The sequence below is a fragment of the Salvelinus fontinalis genome, chromosome 8 (genome assembly GCF_029448725.1).
Source record: "Salvelinus fontinalis isolate EN_2023a chromosome 8, ASM2944872v1, whole genome shotgun sequence".
NCBI classification, from domain to species: Eukaryota; Metazoa; Chordata; class Actinopteri; order Salmoniformes; family Salmonidae; genus Salvelinus; species Salvelinus fontinalis.
In genome coordinates, this window is record NC_074672.1 from 45192628 (window position 1) to 45212895 (window position 20268).

The 20268-nt window shown below is 44.0% G+C and overlaps 1 protein-coding gene across 2 annotated transcripts in view; it reads left to right on the top strand.

Annotated features, from left to right (window-relative positions):
* LOC129861323 (guanine nucleotide-binding protein G(i) subunit alpha-3-like) overlaps nt 1-20268 on the top strand; it is a 129264-nt gene that overhangs the window by 73821 nt on the left and 35175 nt on the right. For both annotated transcript variants that reach the window (XM_055932654.1, XM_055932653.1), the window contains exons 2-3: nt 14972-15014; nt 16957-17098. In XM_055932654.1, the coding sequence (XP_055788629.1) occupies nt 14972-15014; nt 16957-17098 (185 nt within the window). The remainder of the gene's footprint in view (nt 1-14971; nt 15015-16956; nt 17099-20268) is intronic.

Sequence of the window (20268 nt, forward strand, 5' to 3'; positions counted from 1 at the left end):
ACAGCACATTACTCAACACTAGTGACTCAGGACATTAAACAAGACATTACTCAACACTAGTGAGACTCACCACGTTAAACAAGACATTACTCAAGACTGGTGAGACTCGCCACGTTAAACAAGACATTACTCAACACTAGTGAGACTCACCACGTTAAACAAGATATTACTCAACACTAGTGAGACTCACCACGTTAAACAAGACATTACTCAACACTAGTGACTCACCACGTTAAACAAGACATTACTCAACACTAGTGAGACTCACCACGTTAAACAAGACATTACTCAACACTAGTGACTCACCACGTTAAACAAGACATTACTCAACACTAGTGAGACTCACCACGTTAAACAGCACATTACTCAACACTAGTGAGACTCACCACATTAAACAGCACATTACTCAACATTAGTGAGACTCACCACGTTAAACAGCACATTACTCAACACTAGTGAGACTCACCACGTTAAACAGCACATTACTCAACACTAGTGAGACTCACCACGTTAAACAGCACATTACTCAACACTAGTGAGACTCACCACGTTAAACAGCACATTACTCAACACTAGTGAGACTCACCACGTTCAACAGCACATTACTCAACACTAGTGAGACTCACCACTTTCAACAGCACATTACTCAACACTAGTGAGACTCACCACTTTCAACAGCACATTACTCAACACTAGTGAGACTCACGACTTTACACAGCACATTACTCAACACTAGTGAGACTCACCACTTTCAACAGCACATTACTCAACACTAGTGAGACTCACCACTTTCAACAGCACATTACTCAACACTAGTGAGACTCACCACTTTCAACAGCACATTACTCAACACTAGTGAGACTCACCACGTTAAACAGCACATTACTCAACACTAGTGAGACTCACCACGTTAAACAGCACATTACTCAACACTAGTGAGACTCACCACGTTAAACAGCACATTACTCAACACTAGTGAGACTCACCACGTTAAACAGCACATTACTAAACACTAGTGAGACTCACCACTTTTAACAGGACATTACTCAACTCTAGTGAGACTCACCACGTTAAACAGGACATTACTCAACACTAGTGAGACTCACCACATTAAACAGCACATTACTCAACACTAGTGAGACTCACCACTTTCAACAGCACATTACTCAACACTAGTGAGACTCACGACTTTACACAGCACATTACTCAACACTAGTGAGACTCACCACTTTCAACAGCACATTACTCAACACTAGTGAGACTCACCACTTTCAACAGCACATTACTCAACACTAGTGAGACTCACGACTTTACACAGCACATTACTCAACACTAGTGAGACTCACCACTTTCAACAGCACATTACTCAACACTAGTGAGACTCACCACTTTCAACAGCACATTACTCAACACTAGTGAGACTCACCACGTTAAACAGCACATTACTCAACACTAGTGAGACTCACCACGTTAAACAGCACATTACTCAACACTAGTGAGACTCACCACGTTAAATAGCACATTACTCAACACTAGTGAGACTCACCACGTTAAATAGCACAATACTCAACACTAGTGAGACTCACCACGTTAAATAGCACAATACTCAACACTAGTGAGACTCACCACGTTAAACAAGACATTACTCAACACTAGTGAGACTCACCATGTTAAACAGCACATTACTCAACACTAGTGAGACTCACCACTTTTAACAGCACATTACTCAACACTAGTGAGACTCACCACTTTCAACAGCACATTACTCAACACTAGTGAGACTCACCACTTTCAACAGCACATTACTCAACACTAGTGAGACTCACCACGTTAAACAGCACAATACTCAACACTAGTTTGACTCACCACGTTAAACAGCACATTACTCAACACTAGTGAGACTCACCACGTTCAACAGCACATTACTCAACACTAGTGTGACTCACCACGTTAAACAGCACAATACTCAACACTAGTGAGACTCACCACGTTAAACAGCACATTACTCAACACTAGTGAGACTCACCACTTTCAACAGCACATTACTCAACACTAGTGAGACTCACCACTTTCAACAGCACATTACTCAACACTAGTGAGACTCACCACTTTCAACAGCACATTACTCAACACTAGTGAGACTCACCACTTTCAACAGCACATTACTCAGCACTAGTGAGACTCACCACGTTAAACAGCACAATACTCAACACTAGTTTGACTCACCACGTTAAACAGCACATTACTCAACACTAGTGAGACTCACCACGTTAAACAGCACAATACTCAACACTAGTTTGACTCACCACGTTAAACAGCACATTACTCAACACTAGTGAGACTCACCACGTTAAACAGCACAATACTCAACACTAGTGAGACTCACCACGTTAAACAGCACAATACTCAACACTAGTGAGACTCACCACTTTCAACAGCACATTACTCAACACTAGTGAGACTCACCACTTTCAACAGCACATTACTCAACACTAGTGAGACTCACCACTTTTAACAGCACACTACTCACCACGTTAAACAGCACATTACTCAACGCTAGTGAGACTCACCACGTTAAACAGCACATTACTCAACGCTAGTGACACTCACCACGTTAAACAGCACATTACTCAACACTAGTGAGACTCACCACTTTTAACAGCGCATTACTCAACACTAGTAAGACTCACCACGTTAAACAAGACATTACTCAACACTAATGACTCACCACGTTAAACAAGACATTACTCAACACTAGTGAGACTCACCATGTTAAACAAGACATTACTCAACACTAGTGACTCACCACGTTAAACAGCACATTACTCAACACTAGTGAGACTCACCACGTTAAACAAGACATTACTCAACACTAGTGAGACTCACCACGTCAAACAAGACATTACTCAACACTAGTGAGACTCACCACGTTAAACAAGACATTACTCAACACTAGTGACTCACCACGTTAAACAAGACATTACTCAACACTAGTGAGACTCACCACGTTATACAAGACATTACTCAACACTAGTGACTCACCACGTTAAACAAGACATTACTCAACACTAGTGAGACTCACCACGTTAAACAAGACATTACTCAACACTAGTGAGACTCACCACGTTAAACAAGACATTACTCAACACTAGTGAGACTCACCACGTTAAACAAGACATTACTCAACACTAGTGAGACTCACCACGTTAAACAAGACATTACTCAACACTAGTGACTCACCACGTTAAACAAGACATTACTCAACACTAGTGAGACTCACCACGTTAAACAAGACATTACTCAACACTAGTGACTCACCACGTTAAACAAGACATTACTCAACACTAGTGAGACTCACCACGTTAAACAGCACATTACTCAACACTAGTGAGACTCACCACGTTAAACAGCACATTACTCAACACTAGTGAGACTCACCACGTTAAACAAGACATTACTCAACACTAGTGAGACTCACCACGTTAAACAGCACATTACTCAACACTAGTGAGACTCACCACGTTAAACAGCACATTAATCAACACTAGTGAGACTCACCACTTTTAACAGCACATTACTCAACACTAGTGAGACTCACCACTTTCAACAGCACATTACTCAACACTAGCGAGACTCACCACTTTCAACAGCACATTACTCAACACTAGCGAGACTCACCACTTTCAACAGCACATTACTCAACACTAGTGAGACTCACCACGTTAAATAGCACATTACTCAACACTAGTGAGACTCACCACGTTAAATAGCACATTACTCAACACTAGTGAGACTCACCACGTTAAATAGCACATTACTCAACACTAGTGAGACTCACCACGTTAAACAGCACATTACTCAACACTAGTGAGACTCACCACTTTCAACAGCACATTACTCAACACTAGTGAGACTCACCACTTTCAACAGCACATTACTCAACACTAGTGAGACTCACCACTTTACACAGCACATTACTCAACACTAGTGAGACTCACCACTTTCAACAGCACATTACTCAACACTAGTGAGACTCACCACGTTAAACAGCACATTACTCAACACTAGTGAGACTCACCACGTTAAACAAGACATTACTCAACACTAGTGAGACTCACCATGTTAAACAGCACATTACTCAACACTAGTGAGACTCACCACGTTAAACAGCACATTACTCAACACTAGTGAGACTCACCACGTTAAACAGCACATTACTCAACACTAGTGAGACTCACCACTTTTAACAGGACATTACTCAACACTAGTGAGACTCACCACGTTAAACAGCACATTACTCAACACTAGTGAGACTCACCACGTTAAACAGCACATTACTCAACACTAGTGAGACTCACCACGTTAAACAACACATAACTCAACACTAGTGAGACTCACCACGTTAAACAGCACATTACTCAACACTAGTGAGACTCACCACTTTCAACAGCACATTACTCAACACTAGTGAGACTCACCACGTTAAACAGCACATTAATCAACACTAGTGAGACTCACCACTTTCAACAGCAGATTACTCAACACTAGTGAGACTCACCACGTTAAACAGCACAATACTCAACACTAGTGAGACTCACCACTTTTAACAGGACATTACTCAACACTAGTTTGACTCACCACGTTAAACAGCACATTACTCAACACTAGTGTGACTCACCACGTTAAACAGCACAATACTCAACACTAGTGAGACTCACCACGTTAAACAGCACATTACTCAACACTAGTGAGACTCACCACTTTCAACAGCACATTACTCAACACTAGTGAGACTCACCACTTTCAACAGCACATTACTCAACACTAGTGAGACTCACCACTTTCAACAGCACATTACTCAACACTAGTGAGACTCACCACTTTCAACAGCACAATACTCAACACTAGTTTGACTCACCACGTTAAACAGCACATTACTCAACACTAGTGAGACTCACCACGTTAAACAGCACAATACTCAACACTAGTTTGACTCACCACGTTAAACAGCACATTACTCAACACTAGTGAGACTCACCACGTTAAACAGCACAATACTCAACACTAGTTTGACTCACCACGTTAAACAGCACAATACTCAACACTAGTGAGACTCACCACTTTCAACAGCACATTACTCAACACTAGTGAGACTCACCACTTTCAACAGCACATTACTCAACACTAGTGAGACTGACCACGTTACACAGCACATTACTCAACACTAGTGAGACTCACCACTTTCATCAGCACATTACTCAACATTAGTGAGACTCACCACTTTTAACAGCACACTACTCACCACGTTAAACAGCACATTACTCAACGCTAGTGAGACTCACCACGTTAAACAGCACATTACTCAACACTAGTGAGACTCACCACGTTAAACAGCACATTACTCAACACTAGTGAGACTCACCACTTTAAACAGCACATTACTCAACACTAGTGAGACTCACCACGTTAAACAGCACATTACTCAACACTAGTGAGACTCACCACTTTAAACAGCACATTACTCAACACTAGTGAGACTCACCACGTTAAACAGCACATTACTCAACACTAGTGAGACTCACCACTTTTAACAGCACATTACTCAACACTAGTGAGACTCACCACGTTAAACAGCACATTACTCAACACTAGTGAGACTCACCACGTTAAACAGCACATTACTCAACACTAGTGAGACTCACCACTTTAAACAGCACATTACTCAACACTAGTGAGACTCACCACTTTAAACAGCACATTACTCAACACTAGTGAGACTCACCACGTTAAACAGCACATTACTCAACACTAGTGAGACTCACCACTTTAAACAGCACATTACTCAACACTAGTGAGACTCACCACGTTAAACAGCACATTACTCAACACTAGTGAGACTCACCACTTTTAACAGCGCATTACTCAACACTAGTGAGACTCACCACGTTAAACAGCACATTACTCAACACTAGTGAGACTCACCACGTTAAACAGCACAATACTCAACACTAGTGAGACTCACCACTTTTAACAGGACATTACTCAACTCTAGTGAGACTCACCACTTTTAACAGGACATTACTCAACTCTAGTGAGACTCACCACTTTTAACAGGACATTACTCAACTCTAGTGAGACTCACCACTTTTAACAGGACATTACTCAACACTAGTGAGACTCACCACTTTTACAGGACATTACTCATTACCTCGCCTACGGTAGGGCTACATTATATCTAAAAATATATTTTTCATCTCTAAATGTAGGTCTCCTGATTTTAAACCCAATCCAACCTGTTTGGCATCAACTGAAAACATTCATCCGTGACTCTGCCAAGCCTACAAGCAAAGATGAACTGGTGAAGGCCATCGACGTTTTGGCTTGAGAAACTGACAATACAACAAATACATTGATCATCTCAGCAAGGTTTAACCCGTGGTCGTGGAGCTACTAAAATGTAGCTGAAATTTACAGTTGATAAAAAATACTCAAAATGTAGATGTTTATTTCAACATTATTTTATGAATGAAGACATTAAAGATGTTGATGATCAAATACTGTACATTTATATGCTTTATCTGACATTTTGCAGTTGCATGAGGTATATTTTACATTTGTTATTTTGTTATAATTTGTTGTTATTAGTCCCACCCTTCAGCTCCATTCAACCCCTCCCATCTATCTCTTAACACTTTTTAGTGATCCAATACATAATATAGTATAGTACACTTATCATAATTTGGTTTTAATCCAGAGAGGTTAGAAAAAGTAGGAATTCTAATTGTGGTTTTGAAAAGATAACAGCGTAGAATGAAACCTTTGTTTTTAATCCCTGCATTTCTTATCCCTTAATATTATTGTTGGATCTGATTTTTAACAGCTAACATTTCGGTGGCAATAATAAATAGATATGCCGATAGTGGACAACCTTGTTTTACTCCTCTTGACAGTTTGAAACTTTCAGAGATGGAGCCATTATTTACTATTTTACACCTAGAGTTACTATACATAATAACATTTAATAAGAGATTCTCCAAAATTGAAATATTCCAGGCATTTATGTATAAACTCTAGTCGTACTTTATCAAAGGCCTTTTCAAAGTCGGCAAAGAATACCAGGCCTGGTTTCCCAGATATTTCATAGTGTTCTATTGTTTCCAGTACTTAAATTATCTCCAACGTATTGTCCATGTAAAAAAAAAAAAATCTAATTAGGATGAATAATATCAGACAATACCTTTTTAATTCTATGCGCTAAGCATTTTTGCTAGAATTTTTTACGTCACAACACTGTAGTGTAAGAGGCCTCCCATTTTTTTAAATGGACTGGATCTTTATGTTTACAACTTGGATCCTGTTTCAGTAATAATGAAATCAGACCTAGTTGAGTGTCCAATAATCTATCATGTATATAGGAGGGGTTAAAACATGCTAATAACAGTCCTCTGAGTATATCGAAAAGGTTTGGTATACTTCCACTGTTATGCCATCCAGCCCTGGAGTTTTCCCAGCCTTAAAGGCCCCAATTGCATCAAGAAGTTCGTTCTCTATAATTTGGCCTTCACATGAGTCTTTCTGTACAGATGTTCATTTTACATTATTATTAGGGGAAAAATCCATACAATTAGCTTCGGTTAGTGGAGATGGAGGCGACAAATGAAAACATATGCTTAAAGTACTTTACTTCCTCTTTCAAAATATTGTTTGGTCAATCATGGGTGACTCTAACAAGTTTCAGTAAATCATTTTTGGTAGCATTCCATTTCCTTTGTTAATATGGACTCTTTTGACCTAAATTGCTTTTGTTTTAGAGATTGGCACTGAATTGCATGGCCTCTAAAGACACATTTTAAAAGTGTCCTATGCAATAAGGGGATCTGCTGTACCTATGTTAGGTTGGAAATAGTATTATCAATTCTTCTGTCCTAGTTTTAACTTGTTTTTATCATCCAATAGATTTGGATTAAATCTCCAATATCCTCACTCACGTGGAAATTCTGTCGGAGTAATATATATTCCAACCGCATATATGCTCCGACAGCATTCTGTCCCCTATCAACACTTTTTCAACTTTTGGTGCCAGAGAGAATAACATAAAGTAGTCAAGACGACTATCTTGATTGAGCCTCCTCCATGTATATTTCACTAGGTCAGGGTATTTAAGCCTTCATATATCCACTAATTCCAATATATGGGGGGGGGGGGGGGGGGGGGTGGACAGGGGGGGGGGGGGGGTGAACAGGTGGGTCAGGACAGGTGTGATGTAGTTGTCTTTTGTATGTGTATGTTTTGTAGTGTCTAAAAATATAAAATGAGTACGGAGAAAAATCAAGCTTGCCAACACATCTGATTATTCATTACGAATAGGATTTGTTTGATTTATTTTGTTTACATTAATTATAATCACAACGTCTCAAATAATTGAACACACACAACATGAGTAGATTAACTTGTTCAAAACATTCAAAACATTTCTTTTATTAAAGACCATCAGAAAGAATGTTGGTAATTATTTATTTTGATCCGAAGCCATGAATGAGTGAGTCACTCAGCTTCATGCTGACAAATCCTCGCTGGTCTCTTTTCATTCAGTTTCTTCTTCACATCAGCAAAGGACTCCGTGTTTCAGAAACTCACTTTTATATAGAGGGACTATCAGTCTTTCACACTGAGGTAAATAAAGCCAGTTTGTTATTTTAGAATGATTTATTTCTGTTTTTAGAGGGAAAGAAACCAAAAGGCCACTGTGCCTAGTTTTCGAAAATCGTCAGTACACGTGTCAAGTGTAATTCCCCCATTTTTGTATTTACCCAAGTTCTCTCTCAACACCAGGACCAGCGGCTGCGGTTTGTGTGTTTGCCTGAGACTGAAAACACCTCCATTCATTCCCGAAAAGAGAGTGAATTTGTGCCACATCTTAGACCACTGATAGATCAGTATTCTGACTCCCCCTGGTCGTAGTGTGGTGCAATGACAGAATTACGCAATCTGCCACCATCTACCATAAACGGTCGCTGCATAAACTCACAACTTTTTAAGGAAGAACCATTGTACATACCCTCGGCCTAAACGTCAGCGCCACAGGTAACTTCCACAGAGCTGTACAAACCTCGGCCTAAACGTCAGCGCCACAGGTAACTTCCACAGAGCTGTACATACCTCGGCCTAAACGTCAGCGCCACAGGTAACTTCCACAGAGCTGTACATACCTCGGCCTAAACGTCAGCGCCACAGGTAACTTCCACAGAGCTGTACATACCTTCGGCCTAAACGTCAGCGCCATAGGTAACTTCCACAGAGCTGTACAAACCTCGGCCTAAACGTCAGCGCCACAGGTAACTTCTACAGAGCTGTACATACCCTCGGCCTAAACGTCAGCGCCACAGGTAACTTCCACAGAGCTGTACAAACCTTGGCCTAAACGTCAGCGCCACAGGTGACTTCCACAGAGCTGTACATACCCTCGGCCTAAACGTCAGCGCCACAGGTAACTTCCACAGAGCTGTACAAACCTCGGCCTAAACGTCAGCGCCACAGGTAACTTCCACAGAGCTGTACAAACCTCGGCCTAAACGTCAGCGTCACAGGTAACTTCCACAGAGCTGTACAAACCTCGGCCTAAACGTCAGCGCCACAGGGAACTTCCACAGAGCTGTACATACCCTCGGCCTAAACGTCAGCGCCACAGGTAACTTCCACAGAGCTGTACATACCCTCGGCCTAAACGTCAGCGCCACAGGTAACTTCCACAGAGCTGTACATACCCTCGGCTTAAACGTCAGCGCCACAGGTAACTTCCACAGAGCTGTACATACCCTCTGCCTAAACGTCAGCGCCACAGGTAACTTCCACAGAGCTGTACATACCCTCGGCCTAAACGTCAGCGCCACAGGTAACTTCCACAGAGCTGTACATACCCTCGGCCTAAACGTCAGCGCCACAGGTAACTTCCACAGAGCTGTACATACCCTCGGCCTAAACGTCAGCGCCACAGGTAACTTCCATAGAGCTGTACATAACCTCGGCCTAAACGTCAGCGCCACAGGTAATTTCCACAGAGCTGTACATACCCTCGGCCTAAACGTCAGCGCCACAGGTAACTTCCACAGAGCTGTACATACCTCGGCCTAAACGTCAGCGCCACAGGTAACTTCCACAGAGCTGTACATACCCTCGGCCTAAACGTCAGCGCCACAGGGAACTTCTACAGAGCTGTACATACCCTCGGCCTAAACGTCAGCGCCACAGGTGACTTCCACAGAGCTGTACAAACCTCGGCCTAAACGTCAGCGCCACAGGTAACTTCCACAGAGCTGTACAAACCTCGGCCTAAACGGCAGCGCCACAGGTGACTTACATAAAGCTGTACATACCCTCGGCCTAAACGTCAGCGCCACAGGTAACTTCCACAGAGCTGTGAACGATCTGAGACAAGGCAAGAAGGGCCTTCTATGCCATCAAAAGGAACATCTGTCACGATCGTGTGGCGGATTGACGGACCAAAATGCAGCAGTTGGAAAATAAGCCATCTTCTTTTAAAATAAAAGATGACAAACAATAAACACGAAACACTTTAACAAAATAACAAAACGACCGTGAAGCTACAAACGTTGTGCACATACATACAGGCTACAAACGTTCTACATAGACAATTACTCACAACCAATGAGAGCCTATGGCTACCCTAAATAAGGCTCCCAATCAGAGACAACCGAAATCAGCTGTCTCTAATTGGGAACTCATTCAGGTAACCATAGACTCTCCTAGACAACTAAACATACATAGACAACGCTAGACATCTACACTCAACACAAACCCATATACTACACCCCATAACACCTTTACCATATAAACACCCAAAACTAACAAAACATAAACATTCCCCATGTCACACCCTGACCTAACTAAAATAATAAAGAAAACAAAGAATACTAAGGCCAGGGCGTGACATAACCCCCCCCTTGAGGCGCGAACTCCGGGCGCACCATACACAATCTAGGGGAGGGTCTGGGTGGGCTTCCCTCCACGGTGGCGGCTCCGGCTCTGGTCGTGGTCCCCACTTCACCACAGTCCCTAACCACCTCCTTAGCTTCTTCAAAATGACCCCTCTCCACATTAATCCCATTGCATTAAGGGACAGCTCCGGACTAAGGGCCAGTACCAGGGTAAGGGGCAGTACCAGGGTAAGGGGCAGTACCAGGGTAAGGGGCAGTACCAGGGTCAGGGGCAGTACCAGGGTCAGGGGCAGTACCAGGGTCAGGGGCAGTACCAGGGTCAGGGGCAGTACCAGGGTCAGGGGCAGTACCAGGGTAAGGGGCAGCACCAGGGTAAGGGGCAGCACCAGGGTAAGGGGCAGCACCAGGATAAGGGGCAGCACCAGGATAAGGGGCAGCACCAGGATAAGGGGCAGCACCAGGATAAGGGGCAGCACCAGGATAAGTGGCAGCTCCGGACTGAAGAATGGCAGCTCCGGACTGAGGGACTGCAGCTCCGGACTGAGGGACTGCAGCTCCGGACTGAGGGATGGCCCATGGCTGGCTGACGGATCTGGCTGCTCATGGCTAGCTGACGGATCTGGCTGCTCATGGCTAGCTGACGGATCTGGCTGCTCATGGCTAGCTGACGGATCTGGCTGCTCATGGCTGGCTGACGGATCTGGCTGCTCATGGCTGGCTGACGGATCTGGCTGCTCATGGCTGGCTGACGGATCTGGCTGCTCATGGCTAGCTGACGGATCTGGCTGCTCATGGCTAGCTGACGGATCTGGCTGCTCATGGCTAGCTGGCGGATCTGGCTGCTCATGGCTAGCTGGCGGCTCTGGCAGATCCTGTCTGGTTGGCGGCTCTGGCAGATCCTGTCTGGTTGGCGGCTCTGGCAGATCCTGTCTGGTTGGCGGCTCTGGCAGATCCTGTCTGGTTGGCGGCTCTGGCAGATCCTGTCTGGTTGGCGGCTCTGGCAGATCCTGTCTGACGGACGGCTCTAGCGGCTCCTGTCTGGCTGGCGGCTCTAGCGGCTCCTGTCTGGCGGACGGCTCAGTAGGCTCATGGCAGACGGGCGGCTTTGCAGGCTCATGGCAGACGGGCGGCTTTGCAGGCTCATGGCAGACGGATGGCTCAGATGGCGCTGGGGAGACGGATGGCTCAGATGGCGCTGGGGAGACGGATGGCTCAGATGGCGCTGGGGAGACGGATGGCTCAGATGGCGCTGGGGAGACGGGCAGTTCAGTCATCGCCGTGCAGACGGCAGACTCCTGCCGGCTGAGGCGCACTGTAGGCCTGGTGCGTGGTGCCGGGACTGGTGGCACCGGGCTGGGGACACGCATCTCAGGGCTAGTGCGGGGAGAAGGAACAGGGCATACTGGACCCTGGGAGCGCACATTAGGCCTAGTGCGTGGTGCCGGAACTGGTGGTACCGGGCTGGGGACACGCATCTCAGGGCTAGTGCGGGGAGCAGGAACAGGGCATACTGGACCCTGGGGACGCACATTAGGCCTAGTGCGTGGGGCCGGAACTGGTGGTACCGGACTGGGGACACGCATCTCAGGGCTAATGCGGGGAGCAGCAACAGGACGCACAGGACTCTGGGTATACACAGGAGGCTTGGTGCGTAATTTAGGCACTGGTGGTAAAGGGCTGGAGACACGCACCATAAGGCTAGTGCGTGGAGGAGGCACTGGTTGTACTGGGCTGGGGACCGTCACAGGAGAGTTAGTACATAGGGCTAATATAGGAGGTGCAGGACTAGGGAGGCGTACAGGAGGCCTGGTTCGTGGGACTGTCCTTTCCAGACGGTTAGCACGCACATCAGGACGAGCATGTAGAGCTGACTCAGGTAACCTCACATCCCGCACACGCTCTGTCGGGTGGATCTTGTGCCTCACGCACCAACACAGCAGCTCCCTCATTTCACTCTCTTCCAACCTCCCCAATAAATCCTTAACCGTCTCTGCATCATTCCCATTGCTCCCCTCCAATCTCAGCCCGACTGGCTCAGGTTCCCTCTTAGAGGAAGCACGGGAAGCATGGGAAGTTGACGCAGTTCTCCCATCTGGACTCGCCACATTCCCCATGAGCCCCTCCCCAAGAAATTTTTGGGTATTACTCACGGGTCTCCAGCCTTGCTTCCTTGCTGCCTCCTCATATCGCCTCCTCTCGGCTTTCGCTGCCTCCAGCTCTTCACGAGGGAGGCGATATTCTCCAGGTTGATCCCAAGGTCCATTTCCTTCCAATTCGTCCTCCCAACTCCAGAAATCCTGTGTAGGTAGGTCCTGTTGCCGCCTTCCATGCCGCTTGGTCCTATGGTGAGTAATTCTGTCACGATCGTGTGGCGGATTGACGGACCAAAATGCAGCAGTTGGAAAATAAGCCATCTTCTTTTATTTTAAAAGATGACAAACAATAAACACGAAACACTTTAACAAAATAACAAAACGACCGTGAAGCTACAAACGTTGTGCACATACATACAGGCTACAAACGTTCTACATAGACAATTACTCACAACCAATGAGAGCCTATGGCTACCCTAAATAAGGCTCCCAATCAGAGACAACCGAAATCAGCTGTCTCTAATTGGGAACTCTTTCAGGTAACCATAGACTCTCCTAGACAACTAAACATACATAGACAACGCTAGACATCTACACTCAACACAAACCCATATACTACACCCCATAACCCCTTTACCATATAAACACCCAAAACTAACAAAACATAAACATTCCCCATGTCACACCCTGACCTAACTAAAATAATAAAGAAAACAAAGAATACTAAGGCCAGGGCGTGACAACATCAAATTCGACATGCCAATTAGGACCTGGCTAAAAATACTTGAATCAGTTATTGAACCCATTGCCCTTTATGATTGTGAGATCTGGGTTCCGCTCACCAACCAAGAATTCACAAAATGGGACTAACACCAAATTGAGACTAATTCTGCAAAAAATATCCTCTGTGTACAATGTTAAACACCAAATAATGCGTGCAGAGCCGATACCTGCTAATGATCAAAATCCAGAAAAGAGCGGTTAAATTCTACAAGCGATTCCCAAACCTTCCATAACCAAGCAATCACCTACAGAGAGATGAACCTGGGGAAGAGTCCCCTAAGCAAGCGGCTCCAGAGCCCCAGGACAGCAACGCAATTACACCCAACCAAATCACGAGGAAACAAAAAGATAATTTCTTGACACATTGGAAAGAATTAACAAACAAACTGAGCAAAGTAGAAAGCTATTTGGCCCTAAACAGAGAGTACACAGTGGCAGAATACCTGACCACTGTGACTGACCCAAACTTAAGGAAAGCTTTGACTATGTACAGACTCAGTGAGCAAAGCCTTGCTATTGAGAAAGGCCGCCGTAGGCAGACCTGGCTCTCAAGAGAAGACAGGCTATGTGCACACTGCCCACAAAATGAGGTGGAAACTGAGCTGCACTTCCTAACCTCCTGCCAAATGTATAACCATATTAGAGACACATATTAACCTCAGATCACACAGATCCACAAAAAAATGTGAAAACAAATCCAATTTTGATAAACTCCCGTATCTACTGCGTTAAATACCACAGTGTTCCATCACAGCAGCAAGATTTGTGATCTGTTGCCACAAGAAAAGGGAAACCAGTGAAGAACAAGCACTATTGTAAATACAACCCATATTTATGCTTATTTATTTTCCCTTTTGTACTTTAACCATTTGCACATCATTACAACACTTTATATAGACATATGACATTTGAAATGTCTTTATTCTTTTGGAACTTTTGTGAGTGTTATGTTTACTGTAAATGTGTTTATTTCACTTGCTTTGGCAATGTAAACATATGATTCCCATTGCCAATAAAGCCCCTTAAATTGAAATTGAATTGAGAGAAAATGTTTAGACTACAGTTCCAAATGTACTTTTCTGGCTGATTTTGTTTCATTATTAGTTCTCGTGTAATTGATGAGTCTCTTTTTCTTTTCAGGTGCTGGGGAGTCTGGGAAGAGTACAATAGTGAAGCAGATGAAGTAAGTTCATGTGTCACACATATAACAAGGACATCACGATGTGAACACTTTGTATTCCAAACTGCATTATGTCACAATCCCCATGATGGTTCCAGAACAGAACTAGAATGAGTTGGTGATTCCAAACTGCATTATGTCACAATCCCCATGATGGTTCCAGAACAGAACTAGAATGAGTTGGTGATTCCAAACTGCATTATGTCACAATCCCCATGATGGTTGTAGAACAGAACTAGAATGAGTTGGTGATTCCAAACTGCATTATGTCACAATCCCCATGATGGTTGTAGAACAGAACTAGAATGAGTTGGTGATTCCAAACTGCATTATGTCACAATCCCCATGATGGTTGTAGAACAGAACTAGAATGAGTTGGTGATTCCAAACTGCATTATGTCACAATCCCCATGATGGTTGTAGAACAGAACTAGAATGAGTTGGTGATTCCAAACTGCATTATGTCACAATCCCCATGATGGTTCCAGAACAGAACTAGAATGAGTTGGTGATTCCAAACTGCATTAAGTCACAATCCCCATGATGGTTGCAGAACAGAACTAGAATGAGTTGGTGATTCCAAACTGCATTAAGTCACAATCCCCATGATGGTTGCAGAACAGAACTAGAATGAGTTGGTGATGAGCAGTTTGACTGTTCTGTTCATTCCATTTCTATGGGTAGAATGTTCCAGCCCAAAATGGCATTCAAACTCACATACAACACTGTTGCAGTCCAAACTGAATTCGAACAAACTTGCATAAACCATGGCAAAAGGGTACTGTTACTATTTCTGGTTTTGACATTTTAATAAGTTATATAACTGATTATTTTAACTTAGTAAACCGTTAACCCGATAGTTAAACCGTTAACCCGATAGTTAAACCGTTAACCCGATAGTTAAACCGTTAACTAACCCGATAGTTAAACCGTTAACTAACCCGATAGTTAAACCGTTAACTAACCCGATAGTTAAACCGTTAACTAACCCGATAGTTAACCGTTAACCCGATAGTTAACCGTTAACCCGATAGTTAACCGTTAACCCGATAGTTAACCGTTAACCCGATAGTTAACCGTTAACCCGATAGTTAACCGTTAACCCGATAGTTAACCGTTAACCCGATAGTTAACCGTTAACCCGTTAGTTAACCCGTTAGTTAACCCGATAGTTAACCGTTAACCCGATAGTTAACCGTTAACCCGTTAGTTAACCCGATAGTTAACCCGTTAGTTAACCCGTTAGTTAACCCGTTAGTTAACCCGATAGTTGAACCAGTTAAACCGTTAACTGGCATTCAGATAATATGCTGTCGATGTACAGTACTGTCTTTTGTGAGGGTTTAATGATGCAGGGATAATTGCCATTGCCAGCTGAGTTCATCTCTTTCTCTCTGTGTGTGTGTGTGTGTGTGTGTGTGTGTGTGTGTGTGTGTTGCATAGAGAGATGCCTCATTTAACATGGCGCTCAGGCAGAGAGACGATGGAGGAAGCACACATCACAAAACACAATGCTAGCCTGGCACAGCTAGCCTGGCACGACCTGAATAGACTAGCAACCCTGGATTCACACATTAAGCATGCCTATTTACTCACACAATAGACCTATTAACAGTTGGTTGGGTTTTTGGAAATGTCTTGTCTTGAATGGTCACACAGACAGAAAAGTTAAAAACTTCAGTTAGATTTCCCTTAGACCAGAGTGACAATGTTCCACAGTTCCACCTTACATAGAATACATGCCTAGTCCATTGATTCATACCAAGTGTTTATTAAGTTGTAAATACAAAAAAAATAACATTTTTGGGGGGAGGGGGGACCGCCACCATCCACCCCTTCGGAGGACAACTTTATTAATGATATTCAAGTGTGGATATTGGACCAAACCGAGTGACTTTATCTGAAATCTAAACTATCATGATGTTTTGAATGTTCTCCCGTTCAGAATCATCCACGAGGCCGGGTACTCCGAGGAGGAGTGTAAACAGTACAGAGTGGTGGTGTACAGCAACACCATCCAGTCTATCATCGCCGTCATCAGAGCCATGGGACACCTAAAGATAGACTTTGGGGACGCGGCACGAGCGGTAGGCACACAACACAACGCGACGTAACTTTATGGTCTAGCAAAACGTTTTCTTAATGAGTGGTTCGCATTATGTCAATGTCTTTTTAATGCCCTACTTAAACTATGGGTCGGGACCCAAAGTTGGTCTGTGGCATGTGAGAGGTGGGTCGCCAGTTATGAGCGACCAGTCTATAATCACATGCTATTTCATCCTAATTTGGGTCTTTTGGAGGGCAATTTGAGTCACCAGAGGACGGTCAATTTCTCATTTGGGTCTCACGCTGAAACAAGGTTTAAGAACCCCATGCCCTTCTGTATTTGATGAGCTGAGTCTTTACAGTTCTCATCGTCTACTGAACAGGTCTCACATTTTCACCGAGGGTCTGAGTTGGAGTTGAGAAAAGTGGACGCGACTCAGACTTTCACTTTAATAGTTTACAGGGTTTAATGGGAAGCTTGCTCAAAAATGTGATGTAAGTGCATGGATCTCAGGACAGAATTTTGCCCCAAGTACTTTAGTAAAAATACTTAAAGTACTACTTAAGTAGTTTTTTGGGGTAATGTACTTTACTATTTATATTTTGGAGAAAATATAATATATCTAATTTACATAAGTATTCACACCCCTGAGTCAATATATGTTAGAATCACTTTTGGCACATTCTTTTGACTTGATAAGCACATTTTTACTCCTGAACTTATTTAGGCTTTTCATAACCAAAGGGTTGAAAACGTACTGACTCAAGACATTTTCAACTTTTAATTTATTTAGTAAACATTTCTAAACACATAATTCCACTTTGACATTATGATGTATTGTGTTTAAACCATTTTTAATTCAGGCTGAAATAAAACAAAAAAGTGCAAAAAGTCAAGGGCTGTGAATACTTTCTGAAGGCTCTGTACCTGTAGGAATGTACCTGTGTAGGCACTGTACCTGTGTAGGCACTGTACCTGTGTAGGCACTGTACCTGAAGGAGTGTACCTGTAGGAGTGTACCTGTAGGAATGTACCTGTAGGAATGTACCTGAAGGAATGTACCTGAAGGAATGTACCTGAAGGAATGTACCTGAAGGAATGTACCTGTAGGAATGTACCTGTAGGAATGTACCTGTAGGAATGTACCTGTAGGAATGTACCTGAAGGAATGTACCTGTAGGAATGTACCTGAAGGAATGTACCTGAAGGAATGTACCTGTAGGAATGTACCTGTAGGAATGCACCTGTGTAGGCACTGTACCTGTAGGAATGCACCTGTGTAGGCACTGTACCTGTAGGAATGTACCTGTAGGAATGCACCTGTGTAGGCACTGTACCTGTAGGAATGCACCTGTAGGAATGCACCCGTAGGAATGCACCCGTAGGAATGCACCCGTAGGAATGCACCTGTGTAGGGACTGCACTTGTAAGCATGTACCTGAAGGAATGTACCTGAAGGAATGTACCTGTAGGCACTGTACCTGTAGGAATGTACCTGTAGGAATGCACCTGTAGGAATGCACCTGTAGGAATGCACCTGTAGGAATGCACCTGTAGGAATGCACCTGTAGGAATGCACCTGTAGGAATGCACCTGAAGGAATGCACCTGAAGGAATGCACCTGAAGGAATGCACCTGAAGGAATGCACCTGAAGGAATGCACCTGAAGGAATGCACCTGAAGGCACTCTACCTGTAGGAATGTACCTGAAGGCACTCTACCTGTGTAGGCACTGCACCTGAAGGAATGTACCTGTAGGAATGTACCTGTAGGAATGTACCTGTAGGAATGCACCTGTAGGAATGCACCTGTGTAGGCACTGTACCTGTAGGAATGTACCTGTAGGAATGTACCTGTAGGAATGCACCTGTAGGAATGCACCTGTAGGAATGCACCTGAAGGAATGCACCTGAAGGAATGCACCTGTAGGAATGCACCTGTAGGAATGCACCTGAAGGCACTCTACCTGTAGGAATGTACCTGTAGGAATGTACCTGTGTAGGCACTGCACCTGAAGGAATGTACCTGTAGGAATGTACCTGTAGGAATGTACCTGTAGGAATGTACCTGTAGGAATGCACCTGTAGGAATGCACCTGTGTAGGCACTGTACCTGTAGGAATGCACCTGAAGGAATGCACCTGTAGGAATGCACCTGAAGGAATGTACCTGAAGGAATGTACCTGTAGGAATGTACCTGTAGGAATGTACCTGTAGGAATGCACCTGTAGGAATGCACCTGTGTAGGCACTGTACCTGTAGGAATGCACCTGAAGGAATGTACCTGTAGGAATGTACCTGTAGGAATGTACCTGTAGGAATGTACCTGTGTAGGCACTGCACCTGTAGGAATGCACCCGTAGGAATGCACCCGTAGGAATGTATAAGCTTAGAACTGAGCCTCTATTGGAAGCAGAGTTGGAAGGTTTTGCAGCTTCCAGGGATTTCCCAGGGGGGCATTCGTCTTTCAAAAACATATGGCAGTGTTTCCCAAAGCTCTTCCACCTGTTCTATTTATTCTAGCACACCTGATTCAAATGATCTAGGGGTTGGGGATTATACGCGGAACAGAAATATATAAACACAACATGCAGCAGTTTCACAGTTCATATCAGGAAATCAGTCAATTTAAATAAATTCATTAGGACCTAATCTATAGATTTCACATGCCTGGGAATACAGATATGTTTCTACTGGTCATAGATACCTTTTAAAAATAAGTAGGGGTGTGGAACCAGTCAGTATCTGGTTTGACCACCATTTGCCTCATGCAGCGTGACATCTCCTTCGTTTAGAGTTGATCAGGCTGTTGATTGTGGCCTGTGGAATGTTGTCCCACTCCTCTTCAATGGCTGTGGGAAGTTGCTGGATATTGGCGGGAACTGGAACATGCTGTTGTACATGTTGATCCAGAGCATCCCAAACATGCTCAATGGGTGACATGTCTGGTTAGTATGCAGGCCATGGAAGAACTCGGACATTTTCAGCTTCCAGGAATTGTGTACAGTTCCTTGCGACATGGGGCCGTGCATTATCATGCTGAAACATGAGATGATGGCAGTGGATGAATGGCACGACAATGGGCCTCAGGATCACGTCACGGTGTCTCTGCATTCAAATTGCCATCAATAAAATGCAATTGTGTTCATTGTCTTATGCCTGCCCATACCATAACCCCACCTCCACCATGGGACACTCTGTGGAGGTCCTG